The sequence below is a fragment of the Chaetodon auriga genome, chromosome 4 (assembly GCF_051107435.1).
Source record: "Chaetodon auriga isolate fChaAug3 chromosome 4, fChaAug3.hap1, whole genome shotgun sequence".
In the NCBI taxonomy this organism is placed as follows: domain Eukaryota; kingdom Metazoa; phylum Chordata; class Actinopteri; order Chaetodontiformes; family Chaetodontidae; genus Chaetodon; species Chaetodon auriga.
The window spans coordinates 14,040,001-14,060,953 of NC_135077.1; the positions used below are offsets into that span (position 1 = coordinate 14,040,001).

Here is a 20,953-nt window from a genome sequence, read left to right on the forward strand (position 1 = left end):
ACATACAAATGCACACACCCACACACTCACAGTCACATGCACACACACACACACACACACACACACACACATAGTGAGACACAGAAGAAACCAACCTTTGAGGCAGGATTGATATCTAAATACCAACGCGGGGAGGGGGTTTCATACACACTCACACACACATGCACACACAGGAGACTGAGGCTCTCTAAACCAGCACCCCCGTTTTACCAACCTGGATGGTTTCTTCTCAGCCCTGATGAACCAGATGTCTTCTCATTCCAGACTCACCCATTTCCAAACCTGGGGTGGTCCTCAGTTTGTGCGTTCTGGCTTTTTCTGAATGTTTGGATTCAGCATTTCTTCAGTGCACCTGCACAAAGTCTGAACTCACACATCAGAAAATAGATGTTATTAGTAGGCATTGTTTCTGTATGTGGGTGGCTTTCTATATTTGTAGACCGTCTCATCTCCTGCTCACTTGTCTGCATCTCAGGTGTCCAAAGATGTCTTAGTCATCTTCGTCTTAGTCAGAATGCATTATTCATTTTATATTTACACTCAAATCTGTGTTAAACAGTCAGAAATGATGGTCAGTTCTCACTTTGGTAAACCAGCACAGCGTCCTCCTGTGCAAAAGCTTCCCATTGGACAAACCTTGAATTCCATTTATATCCATTTACATCCTGGGTGGTCTGTAGTGGAGATAGAGAAGGTGTTATGAAATGAGGAGAAAAGCACATGATGTCCTAAAAAGTCTGTCCGCTGTGTTCCAATCATGTTGTACATATGGGCAGAGTACAGCCTGTCCTTCATGCCGGACGCACAGCTTCATCAACAGTTCAGGAGGTACAGCAGAGCAGCTCTAGAATTTGGAAGCCCTCCACAGTTCAGCCCAAAGACAGCAAGACGCTTAACAGTCGTCTATCACTGTGACTTGAAGTGGTTATTCCAAATCCATAAAGAGCTCTTCACGTTCTCTCTCAGTAGCCAGGTTACAGCTCATTGCAATGAAACAATTTTCAACGTTTTCTTCAGTCAGTGCTTCAAGTGTGAAGTGTATTTGCGTTGCCTAAATGTAGAGAAACGTGTAAAACAACGTGTTTTCTTAACAAGTGACCTCTTGTGGTCCTCAGAATAGTGATTGTCGCCTTATGTTTCAGGATAAACCTCTTGGAATACGTCATATTTCTGACGTCTTCCACACCAAGTCATTTAGCTGGTGGATCAATGGAAGTTTGGCTGATAATGAAAAAGCTGTTTGTTGCCGCCATAATAACACAAGTTTCAGAATTAGTGCAGATTTTGACTCTGTTACAAAGCAAAGTGAAACTTATAAACCCATCAGTGGGGGGATTTGAAGCAGCAACCTTGCAGTTACAATGCTGACAGGATTTGAAGAACTTGGGAGAATTAATTTCTGGTGCAGGGAGGAAAACGAGGGCCGTCCTCCCCTCCATCCCCGCCAGTCTGCTTCTAATAGTTATTTTGCCAAAGTAATGAATGGTGGTGTTGGGAAATGATCACCTTAATGATCGTAATTATTGTAATTGAGCTGCAATAGAACATTATTCGAGGCTTCAGATAGATAAGGAGAGGAGTGGTGTGTGTTTGTGATGTGAGGGGTGTGTAGGGTTGAGTAAGGACAGGAGGAGAAGACGTAGAGAGCGAGGATATTACAAAAAAAAAAGGGCTATCGATGCTCTCAGCTGCTCATCTTCCTCTCATTTATCTCTTCTTTTCCTCTCCAGCTCTTCCTGACTGATCCGCTCTCCCCTCCTCCTCCTCCTCCTCCTCCTCCTCCTCCTCCTCCTCCTCCATCTCTTCCTCCTCTTACACCCCTCTCAGCTCTCTTCTGTTTTGCTCTCCTCACGGCCCTCCTCCACCACCTCCCTCCCCCTCCATTTTACTCTGGCTGCTGTCGACTGCAGTGTGGAAGGCAGATCGGAGCGGAGAGAGGCAGAGAGAGGGAGGCAGGAACAGAGATATGCAGAGAGAAAGAGAGGGACATGCAGTGGAGGAGAAAGGAGGGAGAGAGGGAGGAATGAAAGAGTAGTGACAGGCTCGGTGTGTGTTTGATCTGGGCTGGTTTCCTCCCCCCTGCAGCCCAGGGCGCCTCTCCCCAGAAACAGGGCCAAGTGCAGGCATGTGAATGCGTGTGTGTCTGCACTACAGCCTGTGTGGGCAACTGTGTGTAGGTGTGATTGCTGCTCTCGTGTGTGCGTTCTTGTTTGTGTATGTGTGTGTGTGTGTGTGTGAGAGAGAGAGAGCTTGGCGAGAGGGTGTATATCAAAAGCTAATTTGAAGCTTGGTTTTGTTTTGCAGTAGAGTTTGCAGCTGCTATAGGCTATTCCTTCCATTACCCAGCATTCCTTGCTGTGGCAAAGTAGTGGAGTAGGAGTGTGATTGTGTGCCCATTACCCAAACTAACTAATCTATCTATCTGTGCGGCACTCACATTTCATTTTGTCACAGCGTCCAAATTTGAAGTTAAATAAATAAGTCCAGGTGAGTAGAGGTTAAGCTTTATTATGGTAGGAAGAGGGTTTTTAAAACACCAAGATTTTATCATGACCAGGATTCAAAATAAAACCAAATCATATCAGCCCTACGGGGTCAACAAATAATGGAAGGTCATAATGGATGTGCATCAAAATAAGCATAAGTCCTACTGTTGATGCAGCCAATGATGGCTGTTGGCTGTGCTTAATTTCATCGACTGGTGATCGGTAGAATCACTTTTCTTGCTGAGTTGTGCAGATTTTAACACTGGAGCCCTTTGAAGTTGTAGCGACAGGACGTCACCCCGTTCCTGTGCTCTGTCTTTCGTCTCACCAGGTGAACTGTGCCACACATGCTGATACACAGTATAGCAGAAGGCGCATGATACACGCCATATTTGTGTCAGGTGAAAATCTCTTTGATCGTCTCCAATTTGTCACCAGTGGGTGGAGTCAGGTCTGCAGCGACAGGACTGATGAATCCCTTTCTAAAGTCATTTGATAATCTGGAGAATCCAGGCTATGATTTGGTTACTGAACAGCTGGCAGGGATTCAGGGTCGAATGCTCTCAGGTCAGATGAGACTCAACTTATCTTGTAAGTGAAGGACAGGTCTTGTTAATAACTGGAAGGAGCTAAAATCTCTTCAGTGTTTTTGATATTGAAGGCTGAAGCAGGTTCATAGAGGGAACATTTTATTCTTAAAGGACCTTTTGGACTCAACTAGGGTGTTTTTTGTTTTTGTTTTTTTTTTTTTACAATACAGAGAAAATCCTGACCAAAAAATGACCTAAAATATTGTACACTCACACCCCCAAACTGAGCCACAATTTAGCTGAATATTGTGAACTTAGCTGAATATATGGTATTAAAGATTATGCTTTTAGGATACGTAAAAACTGGAAGTGGTGCCTGAATATCACACCGAGATCTTACAAATACACAGATAAGCAGTTAAATATCATCTCCTTGCAGTGTTAGAGGCCCTGATGTCTTACTGCACAAGTAGCGAAACTGAGAAAAAGCCCCTCTTCTCATTAACCTTTCGGAGCAGCCGTTTGGTCAGCGGTGTGCAAACTAAACGCTCTGCCAGCCGAGCGTCCAGTCGAGCTGAGTGGGACACTGCAGCATCAGCAGCCTGCCCATCAGCCGGGCAATCAGTCTGCCACGTTAGTGTGTCACTTGGCCAAGCCAGGGGATTGGTCCTGTCACTCCGAGAGGGTGGGCCCCGGGGTCACTCACAGCTGTCAATCACCGGGCCCCGAGGCAAAGGTGCTGAGGAGGATGAGTGGATAACTGAGAGGAGGAGAGTCGTGCTGTGACAGAGGAGAGGGACGAGGGAGGGGGACAGATGGATAAGTGACATGACACTTTAATTAGGTAAAGGGCAGGGAGGGCTCTCAGGGTGGATTTTATGGTGTGTGATGGGGTTAGACCAATTGAGTGGTTTACCAATACAGTGGGCTAATTTAGGCTTTTAGTTAAATACTGGCCAGTGTTTCTCTCTGACCACAACTGTAAAACCTGAAATTGTATTATTTTTACAGACCTTAATTATTCATGGAATCATCCCAATATGCCTTTAAGAGCTGAAGCAAGTAGTCGATTAATCACTTAGTCAATCAGCAGAAAATTAACAAACCAATTTTGATCATTTCAAACAAACTTAGGGTCCCTTTACGAGCCTTTTCCACAGCTCCATGATGTCTCAGCAACCTCCATCCACTGATGGCACCGTGAGATGCCACTAAAAGCACGGGAAAAACTAACGCTAAACATTCGATGGTTCAAGCTTGAAAATGAGATGCTTTGCAGCTTCTCGACATTTAATATCATTGTAAATAGAAAATCTTTGCGTTGTGGACAAAAGCAAATTGACATTTTATGGACCACATGATTGCTTGATTGATTTCTTATTAAATTGGTGTCATCAGGAGATGCAAGCCTTAAAAATGAATTCATCTGGATTTAATGGGGAGTTTTAGTATCTTTTGATGGCGTATCTGCTGTCTCTGAATATTTTGCACTCAGTCATGAACACAAATGTATGAATATAGTATTTATGTAGAATAGAACTAGAACTAGAAACTGGCCTTAAATAGCAGCTATAAGCTACTATGATTAAAAGCTGGTCCCTCATCCACTCACAGTGACCATATTCACTTGTGTATATTTTAGGTGGCATTAGGGTTGTTCTGTATTTTATCCGTCTGGTCAGAAGTGGGAGGGAGCCTGAAAGAGAAAAAGGAGGGGGAGGATGAGGAGGTGTATTCAGCATCAGCAGCTGTTTGTCAGCGCCTCCCCCCTGACCCGGACTGCTGACCTCTGCAGTCGTCCTGGAGGAGAAGGAGCAGCCCAACAAATGTCCGTCTGACCTCGCCCTCTCCAGCCTCAACACAAAGCAAGATCTCAGTTAAACAACAGTCACTCAGCTCACAACTAATCTCATTTGTGCTTTATTTCACCATTAAATGATAAATTTTGAGTACAATGATGCTTACTGCTTTTAGCGAAACATAGATTTCAAAGAGTCATTTTCAAAGGACGTCACGTAACCTAAGTCCTGATTTATCAGTTACAGTTTGGTCACTCAACACTCTGACAAATATTGAATGCAATACGTGTCAAGTGGGCTTTGCACCTGCACCTGCACCACGTCAACTCTGCACCTGATTCTGCATCACATGAACCGAAATAATCTATTTGCTTTGCGTCTAAAAGTTCTGGAAATCACCAACAAACTAAATAAGCAAGACAACCAGCAGCATAAGAGTGTTTGGACAAAATATTAAGAAGTCTTCCGAACCAGAACTCTATTTAATGTCACCATTATCCTCTCATTATATTCCACGTAAATAAATTCCGTGTGAGGATTTTGTTAGCGCTGCCTAAATGAACTTCGCAGCATCAGTCTGACGGACTGGATTGTCTCAGCCGTGTCGGCACACAGACTCTTATCTCAGTCTATCAGCAGGCTTGCTACATTAGCCAGGGTTGCGACATCAATACGGCCTCAGATCTCAGGGTCAAAGGTCGTCTGTTTGAATCAGAGAGGACGAGACATCGATGTCAGGAAGTCTCCCTGGGCTCCTCCAATCGCAGAGCTGCTGAGTGGCCCGTGGTGGTGCAGCAGACTGATGGAGAGGATCTCACTGAGGACATATTTTACGAACTGAAGTCATGACGGGGCAAAGACATTTTTCTATACAGGACGTTCCCGGTTTCTATTAAAATCCCAAAGTTAGTGTTTCACCTGACAATGATTCAAACAAAGCAAATAACACCTGGCCAATGTGACACTATCGGGCGTATGAGTAGGGTACTCTAACAGTAACTGTGTACTTCACTCATCTATAACAGTTAAATATATTTCTGATCGCTCAACCTTAAACCAGATGCTTTTCAAGAAAATGTTTTCCTCAATAATTCCATTAACTTTTTCCCCAGAAGAGCAATAAGCTTGAAAAATAGATTACTATGAAGCTATTTAGTCTACTTTCTTGTAACATGACAAAACTCTGTGGATGCTTCATGTTCTGCTCTCGATTTTTTTATTGCCACATTTGATGCTTCAGACTTGGTGATTCAGTCTGTTTTTGCTTTGCAGAGTAAAACCTTAACAGGAAACTTCAGCACAGTTTGTCAACATTTGAGCAAATCCAAGAATTCCAAATAGTTTCACGTCACAGCTCTGAATTTTAGCCCTAAATAACCCAGTATAGACCCCACTATGTGCTAAATTGGCATCATGCTCATCGATCGTCAGCACGTCTTTATTTTCTATTCTACCAATGATAAATTTTCCATTTTTCAGTCTTTCTAAGATAGCCAGCTCTGAACGTGAGCAGTTAAAGCTGCAGACAGAAAACTTGACTCATTGCGGTGACAGGGAGACCTCGCCTTCTGTTAATGTGACTATTAAGAATCTGGCATGAAGAATTGGAAGAAAACCGCCGCTGATTTCGACCATGGTGGTCCAGAGTGGGGAGTGTGTGCGTGTGTGTGTGGAGAGAAATCTGTGTGTATGTAAAATTACCAAGAGAGTATGTGTTAGGAGAAGGTGGAAAAAAAAGAGACAGAGAGGAGAGGACATAATTATAATTACAGCCTTTAATCCTCTGGACACACACACACTCATATACACACACTGGGCGAGCTTTTAATTAACTATTTGGCGACAGGGGATTCTGGTATTGGGCTAATTATTTGAACCACACATCCCTGCACGCGTCTCCTCCTCTGAAACGCTTCCACAGAGGCAGACAGGTATTCCTCACTTTGAGCTCACCTGGTAATTGAAAGGTTTTGCGTGGAGATCAGTTCGCTGCGAAATCCCTTGAAGCTGAACTCAAAATCATCGGGGACAGCGAGCGAGCTAAAGTTAGGCTTCTTTTCTGCTGCAGACTTATCCACAGTGTAATACGGATTTAGTGTTAAAGGAGGACAAGGAGGCAGAATAACGGGCTGTCGTCTCCTTATTAAAGGTTTTTAAGGCTCTCCGACTTTATCTGCAGGCACAATTCAGCTCAGTTTTAACATGGTCAAATCCTCAGAGGGATTTTGTTTGCGGAAAGGATTTACAATAGCAATACAATATAAAAACACAGCAGAACACCCGCCAGATGACATAAACAGGCGCCATCGCAAGCAAACAATTCACCAGATCTCAAACTAAATGAAACTGAGAGAGCAAATGAGTCAATGGTTTGATATTATATGGTTTGATATTATAGTGACAAAAATTAAGGCAAAGTGCAAAATATTTTTCCTCTGAATTAGCCCCCATGTAAAGTTAGTGGACAATGACAAACTCACCATTAACTAGGTGGTTATTAGCATGAGTAATAGCAGCATATTGGCTCTGTATTGTCATTATAAAGCACTTATTAATGCCTAATTCTGTGCGACCATATTCTGTAACTCCTAAGCCATTAACACAGAGTTTTCACTCAATAACCTTTTAATTACTGCTTATTGACAGTAAGTAAGGAAGTTGTAGCACATAAGTAATGATCTAAATTATCTAATCCTAACCCTTAATAATCCTATCCCCCAAGAATAAGGCAACAAGAAGTGCTTACAATGACTAATAAAGAGCCAAAAGGCTACTAATATGCAGGTTAATAAGAAACTAGATAATGTTGAATATGTCCATCTTAATATTTTTAATATAATCTTAAATTTCCATTTTTGAGTTTGAGTTTATATTACGCACACTTTCACCTTTTCTGGAATAATTTTTGCTGAAGCAAAAGATACATATCCCTGTTTTCTAATCAAAGATTTCAAGCCTAGTGATAAAAGTAATGGCTGCATTTAGGCTAAGCTGCCAAAAGTTGCGTTAAGTGATTTTTTTGACTTCTCCTGTAGGCCCCAGAAAAACTCAAAAAGGACGTTTGACCTTCCTCACCAGCCTCTCAATGACCTCTTATTCTTATTTGTTTGCTCGATACAACTGCTGATTTGTACGAAGGCTTGGTGAGAGCCATAAGACTCAACCACGCAGACTCTGTACAGCCAGAGAAGACGACGGTGATCCTAAAGAGACTAAAACCGTCACCTTTAAATTTTGGATTTTACAGGTTATAATACATCTTAAGACACCCGTTATCGTAATCGCTTGCACATGTAACCTTAAATGAATATGGCTCGAATCTTTTTACATACACTCCCTATTTTGAGATACTTGGATCTGCAATCTTTTGAGACTGAGGGATGTTGACTAGAATTCAACATAGAGCTTGTACAAAGAGACATACCAGAGTTACCGCTGACGAGGTTAAATAGTAGATATAAGTCACAGCCTGCTCGTTCTCACTGTCTAATTGACACCAGCTTGTAAAACGTACAAAGAAATGTTATTTCTCACATTGCATTTATTGTTTTACGTATTCAATCATATTTTACACAAGTCAACTGTTTAAAAGTCCGATCGGTACAGTTTGTTCTCCTCGCCTTTAAATAGTTGTGATGATCTTAAAGGGATACTAATGTAAGAGGACCTCATTAGTTTTGGTTTCACTAGTGTTTTAATGTCCTCTAACTGGATAATCGCTGTTAAAAAGATTAGAATAAAAATGTCGGGTTTTTTTTAAGCCACTAAAAATTTACCATTTGTGTGAAGATCCTGAATATTAAATGTAGAACAAAGATGATTACAGTCTAGTAAACATCGAATATCTGTCTTCATCAGTGTGTGTGGTTTAATGTCTGTGGGTGTATTTTTTACACGTCTGATTGTGAGTGTGCATAAATGTGTCTGTGTAGGTGTGCATATGCATATATGTGTGTGTTGTATATCTGTGTGTGTGTGTGTGTGTGTGTGTGTGTGTGTGTGTGTGTTTGCCGGTGGAAGCAGCAGTCAGGTGGATGCAGTCTGTTTCTAAATCAGATCTCTGTGTGATTCACTGGGTTGATGAGTCACCACAGCAGCACGGGCACAACCAGCCTTGTCTTCTAATACACCCCCTAACACACACACACACACACACACACACACACACACACGCATATACATATTTAGTACTCTGTAGCTATGGTTCCCTGTGTTTATTTCCAGCTGTACACGTATGTGCTGTCTTAGTGTGTGTTTTCATATGTGCGCTTGCTTGCGTGCGTAGGTACTGTACGTGTGCAGGTGTGTGAGAGCGTGTGCTTGTGTGTGAGTGTACTAAATAATGGGATAGTGCTCCGTTCTGCAGATGTGATTTGGTGACTAATGTAGAAGCTGCTGATGTCATGTGTTTGCTTCTCCTCACTGCTGAACTCCTCATTTCCTGGACATTCATCATTTATCAACCAATCACCTCACACACACACACACACACACACACACACACACACACACAGAAATGCATACACTCATTATCTATATACAAGCTCAAAGATGCAGGCAGTACAATATACAGGATACAGTATAAGCTTCTGACGTATCACAACAATTTGCTTGTATTTAAGGAAATATGTGGAGCGAATGAGGATGGGGCAGAAAGATCTACAGAGGAGAGGAAGCAAAGGAAAAAGACATCATGTGATGGATGTGTGATTCAACAAAGCAGCATACAAGAAAAGTGACTGAGAATGTGTGAAATCAAACTAGCAGCAGCAGTAGTAGTACTACTAGTAACATGTATCCGCGTTGTGTAACCTCCATCTGCCTCAGACAGCTGAGTGTAACTGGATCGTATTGATCGCCGCATCAGATACACACGGATCCTCCAGCAAGCTGCAGTTTACATGTGTAGCTGGATTGACTTCGGATCAAGTAAAAGTGCTCGCAGGCGGGATTGTTCTGGAGAAATACAGTTTATCACCCAAAGCTGCAGAGCAAAGAGGGACCCATCCCCACCCTGACTGTGTTTATATGGACTCCTACAATCCGACAACTGACCTGATCCCAAAAAAAGAAAACGGCTCGTATGGTTTAATTGTATTGTTCACTTCATATTCTACATGCTACATAGATATGCTATAGAGCGCAGCCTAAAGGTCTGAAGATGACATCCATACGCAAACATAGATATTGTGTCTGTGAGATTCCATATAAAGCCCGGATTACAATGAATGACAGCATGTTTTAACTTTCACAGGCGACACTGCTTGATTGATTGTGCAAGAGGAAAGCATGGTTATGTTTAGGCAGTGAAAGCATCTCTGTTTAGGGTTGTAAAGGTTAAAAAAAGAACGTGAACAGCTGGTGTGAAATGGGACACAGAGGAAAATGTGTAACCTGTCCGTCCACCACCCCAACTTTCATTGGATGCAAGTCGTGGACTACATTGCCATGAATGATTGGGCTGTTTTCACCGCTATCCTGAAAAGTAAAACATGGCTGAATAGCGAGATGGGAGGTGGTAACCTCCATGGCTGAGTGTCCTGAGAATCAATTATGCACTTTAGACATATCATGTAGTGTATTAGAGGAAGTGAAGTTACCCATTGAGACCCGAGAGAGTCTGGCAATTTTAAATGGTTATCAATACAGTTGATGTTTTTAAGGAGCCACCCTCTAGTGGCCAAGAGTGGAACTACAGTTACTTCCACATTAGCTTCAGTGATGGTGGCCAGTTGTTTCCTAAAGCCACCTGGTTTCAGTTCATTTCATTAAGCTATGAATTCTTACAGAGACTAAACTAAGCTATGTGATTGCTCTGAGCTCAGACACCTGTGAAATCAGCTCCTGTGTTGTTTCCCTGGCTGTAGTTTCTTTAGTCGACCATCATAACCTCTGAATGCGGAGAGCAGTGGCCACGCCCTCCTTGCTGCTGACGGTGGTGGCGCGGCAGCCGTTGTTTTCACGTTTAAAATAATGGAGGCCACGGCAAATGCTCACTGTCTGAAAGCACCCTAAATGATAGAGCTGATCAAGTCCGCCTCACCCTGTGCCTGGTTTCCATGTTTGCCCTCTCAATCTGATTACCCGCCAACTCAACGCTACAGTAATTTCACTGTAAATCTGCATCTACAGTACTTCTAACACCTTTGAATCAGAAACCGCTGCTAAAGATTGTGGGCGTCCTTCTGATTTCGGGTTTTTATGCACTCAGTTGAATTCCTGTTGTAAACATGCACACGAGTCATCAGAGTTCATCATCTTCTGCAGAGTTTACATGAAATGTGGGAGTATGTGTAAGCGCATATTTGTGTGTGTACGTGTGTTCAGCAAGTGACAGGGGAGGAGGGGATGTTCAGAGATTTGTGGCTAAGGTGAATGTTGTGTGTTTGTGTGTGTGTGTGTGTGTGTGTGTGTGTGAGAGAGAGAGAGAGAGAGAGAGAGAAGACAGAATACTCGGTCATCAGTTCTCTTGACAGTTTTACGGCTGCTGAGCTAGCAGGACACTGTGGGATGTTAGTTAGCCCACCTCTTCACACATCAGACCTTTGTGTGTGTGTGTGTGTGTGTGCGTGCGTGTGTGTGTGTGTGTGAGAGAGAGAGATTGTGTTGGATGCTTATTCCTCCAACTGCATCTCCATTGACATTCCATCCCACCTCATTGACTTTGACTCTGCCGAGTTGACCTGTAGGCCTGAACATGTTCCCATGTACTGTGTGTGTGTGTGTGTGTGTGTGTGTGTGTGTGTGTGTGTATCAGTACAGTGTTTGTGTATGAGGTGACAATGTGGATTTGGTCTGGAATTTAATTTTACCTTGAATCTTACATGAGACATGAACTGGAGCTGTAGCTGAAAGGATGAATATGCATCTCTTGATCTCAACCCGTCTAAGGAGTTGGAGTTTTATTAATCGCTCTCAAAGCTCTTTTTTTTTTTTTTTTTGGTGTTACTCCTTTAGAAAGAAAAAGAGGAAAGGCTTTTTTTCAGTACAATCATCCACTAAAGTTTAGCAGACATATGAGGAGAAGGAATTAAGACCAATTTCACCTCTATAGACCAAAATCCAATGAAGCAAGAATACACTTACACTCTCAAGCTAAACTCCATTCATTTACACTAATACGCTACATGAGCATCATGTCTCGTTCCACTTTTTACGCCATGCGAGACCGAACCAGCGTTCAGTATGTAGCAGGCATATCTGACCTAAGCCTGACCTGTTTCATAAGTCCAGTGTGTTTGATCGCTGCGTCCCCACAAGCCTTCGAGGGCAGAGATGTTCCTGCTGAAACATCCACTGCTGCCATTTAGACAATCCACTTGGTATTTTCATGTTGGAACCAGCAGCAGTTTAGCTGGTGGCTCACTGAGCATGCTCAAGGCTCTCTCTCACACATACACACACATACATACACGCGCATATATATGCACACGCACACTGCAGCTGCTTCAGCAGAACTAAAATGGAGATGGTACATGTAGCCGTGTGTGTGTGTGTGTGTGTGTGTGTGTGTGTGTGTGTGTGTGTGTGTGTGTGTGTGTGTGTGTGTGTGTGTGTGTCTGAGCCTCTCCTTGTCTGCTGACAGTAACCTACTTTTATGGAGCCCACTCGCTCAGAATGATAAAAATACTGCAATTCTCCCTCCTCTTCCTCCTTCTCGCTGTCTATCTTTCCCTCCATCTCCTCTTCCATCCATCCCCTCATCCTCCCCTCCTCTCCTCTACCCCGTCGCTCCTGCATCTCTCCATCTTTATTTCCTCCTCATGTCATTACTCCCTCATTCTTTCCCTCTCCTCTGTATATCCTTTGTTACATCTGTCTCTTCATCCATCATCCCTTCTTCGCTCACTCGTTACCCTTTTTTTCCATACTCACTTGATGCTTTATCTTTTATTGCCCACCTCCATCACTTTCTTCCTCTTTTTCTGCACTCTTCCTCCCTTTCTCCTCTCCCTTCTCTTTTCCCTCCATCACCTCTACAACTTCATCCCATCTTTTTCTTTTCTCTCGTCCCGTCTTCCCATTTCTACCTTTATATTTGTCTTTCACTCTCACTCTATTAAATTCCCTTCATTCTTCCTCTCACTTCTTCCCATCCCGGTTACGAGATGCTGATGCTGCAGCCGTCCGCCTGGCTGAGTTAAGACTGTGTGATGGAGGGAGTGAGAGAGAAGGAAGGGGAACAACAGATGGAAAGAAAGGGATGGAAAAGAACAGTAGAGAGTATCTTCCGGCACAAGTGGTCCAGAGTAAGAGGTCTTAACTTAGGATTGCATGAGAAAGAGAGGGAGGGAAGATTAGGAGAGAGAATGAGATGTGATGCCTTTGGCTGGATAAGAGACTAATGGCTTTGAAATGGTGCCTGAGATTTTTATTTTGAAGGAAAGATGGAAGATGGATTTAAAAAAATTGTTGGATTCAACATTGATGAAGTGCACTTCTTTCAGGGTTGTATTAATGATTTTATCAAGTAGAGATCACGTTTTCCACCTTTATTGCTGGTTGTTGATTTCTTATTTTTGGTAGCTTCTTAGCCTTCACTCAACAATCAGCCTCAGTGGTACATAGTTAAAACCACTGCAACTCTGCCACCAATGATGTTGCCGCTTCCCGATTTTAGTGGAAAAGCGTAAATGCCTCAAAGCCATTTTTGCGTGATAAGAACAGGAAATGGCAAACGTGTGACTGGGGATATCGCAAAATTTGAGAGGAATAAACAAGTTGACCAAAAAAGTCAAAATAAGAAATGAAACTTTTTGTCCTCTGCAGCCGGTAAATTTACCAGCCACCACATTTAATAATTCAGAAGACGAGGAGATTGTTAAAATAGAACAGGACTCCAGATGATGGCTGACCTACAAAAGAAGCTGCTCGAGCAGAGTTACCTGCCAGAGTTAAAACCAGCGAAGCAGTGGTAGCTGCTCAGAGTTTCATGTCACTTAAAAAAAGGGACGTTAGCTTTTAATTTTATCCCACATGTGAACTTTTTTTGGACATTTTTAAACTTTTTGATATACTTGTGTCTTTTGTTGCACATTTCACATTCTTATATTTTCACATTTTCTCATTTTTCAGTCCTTCTGTATTCAAGCTATTTATTTGTCATTTGCACCACAGTTACAGTGAAGCCATCAATGGCAGTGACATTCATGGTTCTCGGGCTGCCTCCAACAATTCTTCTACTTAAGTCGTATCTGATTTAATACATTTTGTCTTATCTTTTTTGCAGCACTCGACATTTCTCTGCTGCCCAAATGACCCAATTCCCATGGTAATAATTAAAATTTGATCTAATCTAATATAATCTAGTTTCTGTTTTTGTCCTTGTTGTCGGATGGTTGATCAGTGGAGGGCCTCATCTACTGGGCTGCAGAGGCAGTGATACTGCTAAATGGTTAGATTAGGATTAAAAAAAAAAATCTAAATAACACATATTAAAAGATGAGTTTATTTGTTGTCCTGCTTTTGATAATGTTATGTTGTTTTTCTCATTCTTGGAAATCAGAAATGGGCATTGAGTGAGCAAGGGTTGAAAACCCCTGTGTGTGTGTGTGTGTGTGTGTGTGTGTGTGTGTGTGTGTGTGTGTGTGTGTGTGTGTGTGTGTGTGTACAGCTGTCACACCATAGAGACTCGACTCTTTCGTTGAGTTGCATCATGAAAGATGCTGCAAGTGTTACTGTGTGTGTGTGTGTGTGTGTGTGTGTGTGTGTGTTCTTTGCTTGTGGACTTGCACATGCATGTGTGTGTTTGACTTTGAGTGCCAGTCTGGGTGTGTTTGTGTGTGGTTTCCATTCAGTTTGAAAATGGTGGATACAATGGCTCAGCTCAGCCCAGTAAGAAAGGAGAGAGTGATGGACTGTCGTGTGTGTGTGTGTGTGTGTGTGTGTGTGTGTGTGTGTGTGTGTGTGTGTGTGTGTGTTTGTGCTACAGAGGGAGAGAGAGAGAATCTATGCAGTTCTCATTACCAGCCTGCGAAGTGGCACAGCAGATATTCGGCAAAAAAAACAAGCTTCTTCCACAAATCAAAAAGAGCTGGGGTCAGGGGAAAGAGAGAGAGAGACGCACCCTTTTATCTTTCACATGCCTATATATAGCGGTTCATGGAGGAGAAGAGTGGAGCAGGATGGGAAGGAGGAGGGGAAGTGTAGGTAGAGGAGGAGTGGACGGAGAGACGGCAAGATGGCTGAATAAGAACAGAGAAGAAAGAGTGATTCTCAGTGATTTTAGGGTCTGAAAGAGAGAGAGAATGAGGAGTGTTCAACCTAAGAGACCAGAGAGGAGGAGGAGGCAGAGGGAGGGATGAACAGGAGAGGGAGACAGATAGGAAGGCGAGGAAAAGATGAAAGTTTAGGCATGTGCACCTGCAAAAGCTGCAGGATGCATCATGAAAATAAAAAACTAAAAGGACATAAAACAAATGAAGCACCGCGTTAGTTCAGGCAGAGCAGCGGAGTCGCACTTATATCAGCTGATTGGCTGATCACAATCATCGACTCACTCGCAGCTGCGTGGCCCACATGCAGGTGTACAGCACGGACGTTACAGCCCGACGTTTGACACTGTGCTGATTACGCTCATGCACGTGCTGTTTGCCACCACAGCCTCCTCCTTCTGTGCTGTTTCGTATTGTTGATTATTGAAGATTATGCACGTTAATAAAAGGGGTCAGCTCTGTCAGAACAATACTCAGCACTGCTTGGATTCTTTGGCAAAAATATTGTTTTGTGCAAAATAAGTAGTACCGTAGCTATTGAGAGTCTAACAAAAAGAAAGAAGTTGGGCGCTTTTCCGCTGACATTTGCTGAAGTGTTTTAGCAGAGCAGCTCCACTCCGGAGCTTGTATGGATGAACAGTATCTGCTATGAACTCTATGGGTCTGTTGTACCACACCCCAAATCACAGGTGGCCACGGTCAGGTGTGGTGGTGGTGTTGTACTTGTGACCACACCCAGCTGTGATGTAACATTGTACTAAAGCACCCAAAGGGTGTTGCAGAGCATTCAGCACATGGCAGCACAAGTAGAGTAATTAGACTGGGTGCAGACAGTTAACTCACAGGGCTGCGTCTTTGCCTCATCTCACACTGAATCTGCCTTTCTACATTGACCTTATATACATCTGTGTCCGCTCTAATATTCACTTTGCGTTCAGTCTCAACACACTTTTTAAAGTGAATGTACATAATGCATTTAAACTCTCACTGGAATTAAGATTTGGACTGCGTATCTACCTGTTTCCTGCTATTTCTCAGCTCTGCATGTTTGTGAAGGAGGATGGAGAGAGAGAGAGAGAGAGAGAGAGAGAGAGAGAGAGAGAGAGAGCGCTTGCGTCACTCCCATAAAGGAACTGACTCTTGCTGAGTCGAGTGCTACACAGTTTCATTTATTTGATAAAGCTTCATTTGGTGTGATTTAAAATCTCCCCCTCATCAGGCTCGGCTCCCCTAAAGCACAGCCTCAGCGCCACGCCAAAATGCCTCATCAGCTGAAAACACACACACACACACAAACACACTTGGGTGAACACACACACACACACACACACACACACACACACACACAGACAAGCAAACGGGTACACAAGGACATTTTTCACTGGATGACTTAGACTGAGGCATATTTAAATAGGTGTGGGTAGTTTTGTGAAGGTTTGGGCTTGTATTGTGTCGACGGAGGAGGAACTTTTAACAGGTGGATTATTTATGTCGCCGTGGAAGAAATTTTTCACCCCAGTGGGTAAACACACGCAGTGTTGAGCTGGGAATGCTGGGACAGGTCGTTTCGTAGGGTTTTGTGTGGAGGTGGGAAGTGGGTATGTGTTGATGGCAGTACGGGCAGAAAAATGAATACATTTATTGAAATTTAAATGCAAAGATGATGTGCCATACCTTATGGAGAAACAGGGGAAGGACTGTGCAATAATAAAGTAAGAAGGCTTAAGATGCTTGGTCCTGTTTTAAAGCAGCGAGTGAGTGAAGTCATTTTATTCTGACGCCAGTGAATGCACCTCGCAAGTGTTTATTAGGCTTGGAAACACTTCATGTGCCACTCCCCGTGGCTAAAATAGGCTAGCTAAATAGGCAAGCACTAGTGCCATATATACTGTAGCTCTCAAGCTAACAAGCTAACATATGTGCCAGCCAACTGAGCCGATCCCCCCTTCTAGCCATCCCAAAGGCATAATTTATCTCTTTTCCATTTTTCCAGCAAAATCTTTACATTAATCTGATTCATATGTACAGGATCTTAGGTGCAGTGGCAGAAGTTTTCTGCATTTACAGATAAGAGTGATTATGATTCGGTGTAATGTTATGTAGGTATAATTGTGCTGTTTGTAATTGTACAGGCATGGGGATGCAGGAATGTACTGTAGGTGGGCACAGGTGTACGGTGTACTGAACAGGGTCATAGAAAAAGGATGATAGCATAAAGTCTGTTGTATTAAGCAAGATGAAGCAATCATAAGGTACAGATTTTGGGTAATAATGTACTAAGTTTGCGGAAAAGTACAAGACCTCAGATATAGCAGTGTGGTTGTTGGACACTTACAGACATAAAGGAAACTTCCATACAAAGCGTTCCTGCTCGGACCTCGCTAATCACAAATTCCCAGGACTGCAGATTGCTTGAGTCTGTGTAAGTGCAGTTTTACTTTTACAAGGTCTTAACGCTTAAAAGATCAATGCATCATAATCAAAAAAAATATTGTATGTATTTGCTCACTTACTCCTTGTGATATGAAGCCATTTTGAAATGTTGCCTGAAAAATGGAGCATATGCATAAATCCCAATCATCTCTCTCTCTCTCTCTCTCTCTCTCTCTCTCTCTCTCTCTCTCTCTCTCTCTCTCTGTAATAAGTTAATACACTTGCTGGCAAAATCATAGTGTGTGTGTGAGTGAGTGAGTGTGTGTGTGTGTACACAATAATAGGAAATGGAGCAACAAAGTATTGCTGATGTGGGTATTTCCTTTCTGTGTATGTGTGTGTATGTGTGGACCAAAGCATTACCTGCATATATCAATGCATTAGTTAGTGTAATAATGTCTGCTTGCATTGTGTGTGTGTGTGTGTGTGTGTGTGTGTGTATATGTGTGCGCGCTTTTGTATGCGTTCATGTGTATGTATACATGCTTGTGTGTGTGTGTGTGTGTGTGTGTGTGTGTGTGTGTGTGTGTGTGTCTAATTGTTTGCTTTGAGTAGCCGCCTGCAGTGGAAAGAAGAGATAAAGAGTGAAAGGAGGAGAGAGACTGCGTGCATGTGCGTGCATGTGCGTGCGCGTGTGCGTGCATGTGATGTGAGGTCAGTTTATTTGGCAGGGCAGGGCCTGTTTGTGGCCATCAGAAAGCCATTTTAATTAACGAGAGAGGAACACACACACATTTTTGCAGTGCTCACCAATAATGCTGTTGCCAAAAATTTCTACTCCCTAATTGCTTCCGATTCTCATAATCCTTCTCCCCCTCTTCAAAAAGAAGGAAGAGGGTGAAGTGGGAGACAGAAAGTGTGGAAAAAAGATCGGAAGGTAAAATTTGGAGGAGGTAAGTGAAGGATGGAAGGAGAAAAAGAAATACAGGTAGAAGGGAGGGGTGACTTACAGTTTGCAGTTAGCAGGAGAAAGAGATGGAGGAGGCCAGGTGGGTTATAAATAAAGAAAATTCAAGAAGACGCCTGCGTCCCACCTACAGAGGCTGAGTCCTCAGCAGCAGCCAAGGTCCTATTCCAACTCATAGACCTTTGCTACAGGTCCTCATGTCTCTGTCCCTGCTTTCCTGTCTCTCTGAAGCTGCTCTGTCCAGTAAAGACAGAACAAGTCCAACCCAGACAACAAGTGTGATGGACGAAAGGAAAAATCAGGAGAAGCAGAAGACAAAATAGAAACAGAGGAAGAGTAGCAAAACAGAAAGAGGACAAAGAGAGAGAGAGAGAGCAAAAGATCTGGACAGATATCGAGAGAGACTGCAGGGAGGTGAGGAGATGGGAGGAAACGAGAGAGGCACTCACACACACACACACACACACACACACACACACACACACACACACACACACACACACACACACACAGAGGAGTGTTACCTCCTGCTTTCAGCAGGTTGTTAGGCCAGCAGAGTGTGTGTCTGTTGAATAATAGATGGTGCAGCAGACTAGCATGTAGTCTGAAGACACACACACGCGCACACACACACACACACAGTATTTGTGGGCTGCATAAGGTTACTGTAAATTGATTTACCGCAAAATCCAGCAAGTTGTTCATATCCTGCTTACTTATAGTGGAAAAAACTGCGTGGATTAAATCAGATCAAAATGGCAGGTTTACAGCATTTCCAGAGTAACATCTAAGAACCACACACTGGTCACAATGAGTCTGCCCACGGGACAGCAACATGTTAGCAAGGTGCTAGCTTTGCAGTGTCCACCAGATTTGCAGTGTCCACTTCTTCTTTAAAGAAGAAGAAGACGGGCTAAAAATGTGGCTAATTTACTGAATATGCATTCTGACTTTTAAAGTTTTGCTCCTAAACGACATTGAGGTACGATGTGTTTCCACTGCTGCGTCTTCTACAGGTCGCAGCGGTGTGTGTGTGCGTTGTGTCTTCCAGCCGGCATGTGCAGTGCAGTTCAGCATCGTCTTGTTAGTGTGTACTCCTCAGACCGACCTGTCTGATCCTCTCACATCAACCAGCGGCCTCTTATCCCTCACACAGACGCGCAGAGGCCGTCTTCCGGCCATAGTGTCAATGTCGACGTTGCATCTGGTAAACACGACAATAGACACGTACTCCCACCACACACACGGAGACACACACACACACACACACACACGGAGACAGACACACACATACAGACTAACAGGATAATGACTGGCCAATTAGGCACAGGCTTGATCTGTCTAGATGTATCCAGTCATCTTAGCCCCTCCAGCGGCCATTATTTAGGCATGGACAGACACACACACACACACACACACACACACACACACCACAACACATACAAACGCACTTGACTGGATGGAGCTCAGTGAAAAGCTGGCTGCTCCACCAGGCGACCTCCGTGAGTCAACCTCTATGTGTGTGTAAAGGTTTTTTTTTTCTCACCTAAGGCTTTGATAAACTGACCGTTTCCAGTGTAAATTAAATGATGTCAGTCATTGTTGCCCTTTGGATTTTCAGGCTCACGTTGACCAGTCTTTCCTCGAGCCTGTTCGCTCATCTGTCTTTTAGGAAAGTCTGAAAACTTGAATGAATCACCACATAAAACAGTGACGTGCATATGAAAGAACCACCAGGATTCACGCACAGCGTAAAATCAAAAGTCAGCTACTGTAAAGTTCAAGTAGAGTTAAGTGTATTTACAAAGACCTTCAAACAAACAGATGAGTCACAATGTTCTCAGCAGGAAAATGAGAGATGCAGAAACACATTAGACCAACAGATTTTCTATCCTTTCCTGTCTGTCAAGATGAATTTGTAACTGAACTCATCTATCCATCTATTGCGTTTTGGACTTTAATAGAAGCGAATCAAAGGGACTTTTGAGGTCTGAAAGAATGCCGGACAAATCATTTAATCCAATTTTGAAAATGTCATAACTCTTGGATGAAGAAGCAGCCATTTTTTAATGCAATTTCACCTTCATCAGACTGTTTGGCATTAGAGAGCTTAAGGAATATATGGAGAGAGAGAGAGAGAGAGAGAGGAAAATGTCACAGGTCAGACTGATACCTGGCCATCAGGGTGTCTTAATTCACAGCAGTTGCTTGATCTCTCCAGTGTGAATGAACGTACATGTATATGAGGTGTGTGTGCGTGCCTGCGTGCCTGCGTGCCTGCGTGCGTGTTACTTGTCTGTGATCTTGGCCTTAACTCCAGCTGCACTCCGTTTGAATGGATGATCCTCACCACCATCATTGCAAACTGCATCGTCCTGGCTCTGGAACAGCATCTTCCTGATGGTGACAAGACGCCTCTGTCTGAACGACTGGTAACACCGTACACACACACGCACACACACGCACACACACACACACACACACACACACGCACACACATCAGTATACAAGCATACACATAGAGGCAGAATGTGTCCGTATAGAAATATACACAGAGGCTTGCAAACGCAGAGACGAGTGACTC

At 43.2% G+C, this 20,953-nt stretch overlaps 1 protein-coding gene across 25 annotated transcripts in view; it reads left to right on the top strand.

Moving 5' to 3' along the window:
* Positions 1 to 20,953, top strand: part of cacna1ab (calcium channel, voltage-dependent, P/Q type, alpha 1A subunit, b) — a 119,234-nt gene that overhangs the window by 10,184 nt on the left and 88,097 nt on the right. For all 25 annotated transcript variants that reach the window (XM_076729464.1, XM_076729470.1, XM_076729475.1 and 22 more), the window contains exon 2: positions 20,695 to 20,801. In XM_076729464.1, coding sequence (XP_076585579.1) covers positions 20,695 to 20,801 — 107 coding nt within the window. The remainder of the gene's footprint in view (positions 1 to 20,694; positions 20,802 to 20,953) is intronic.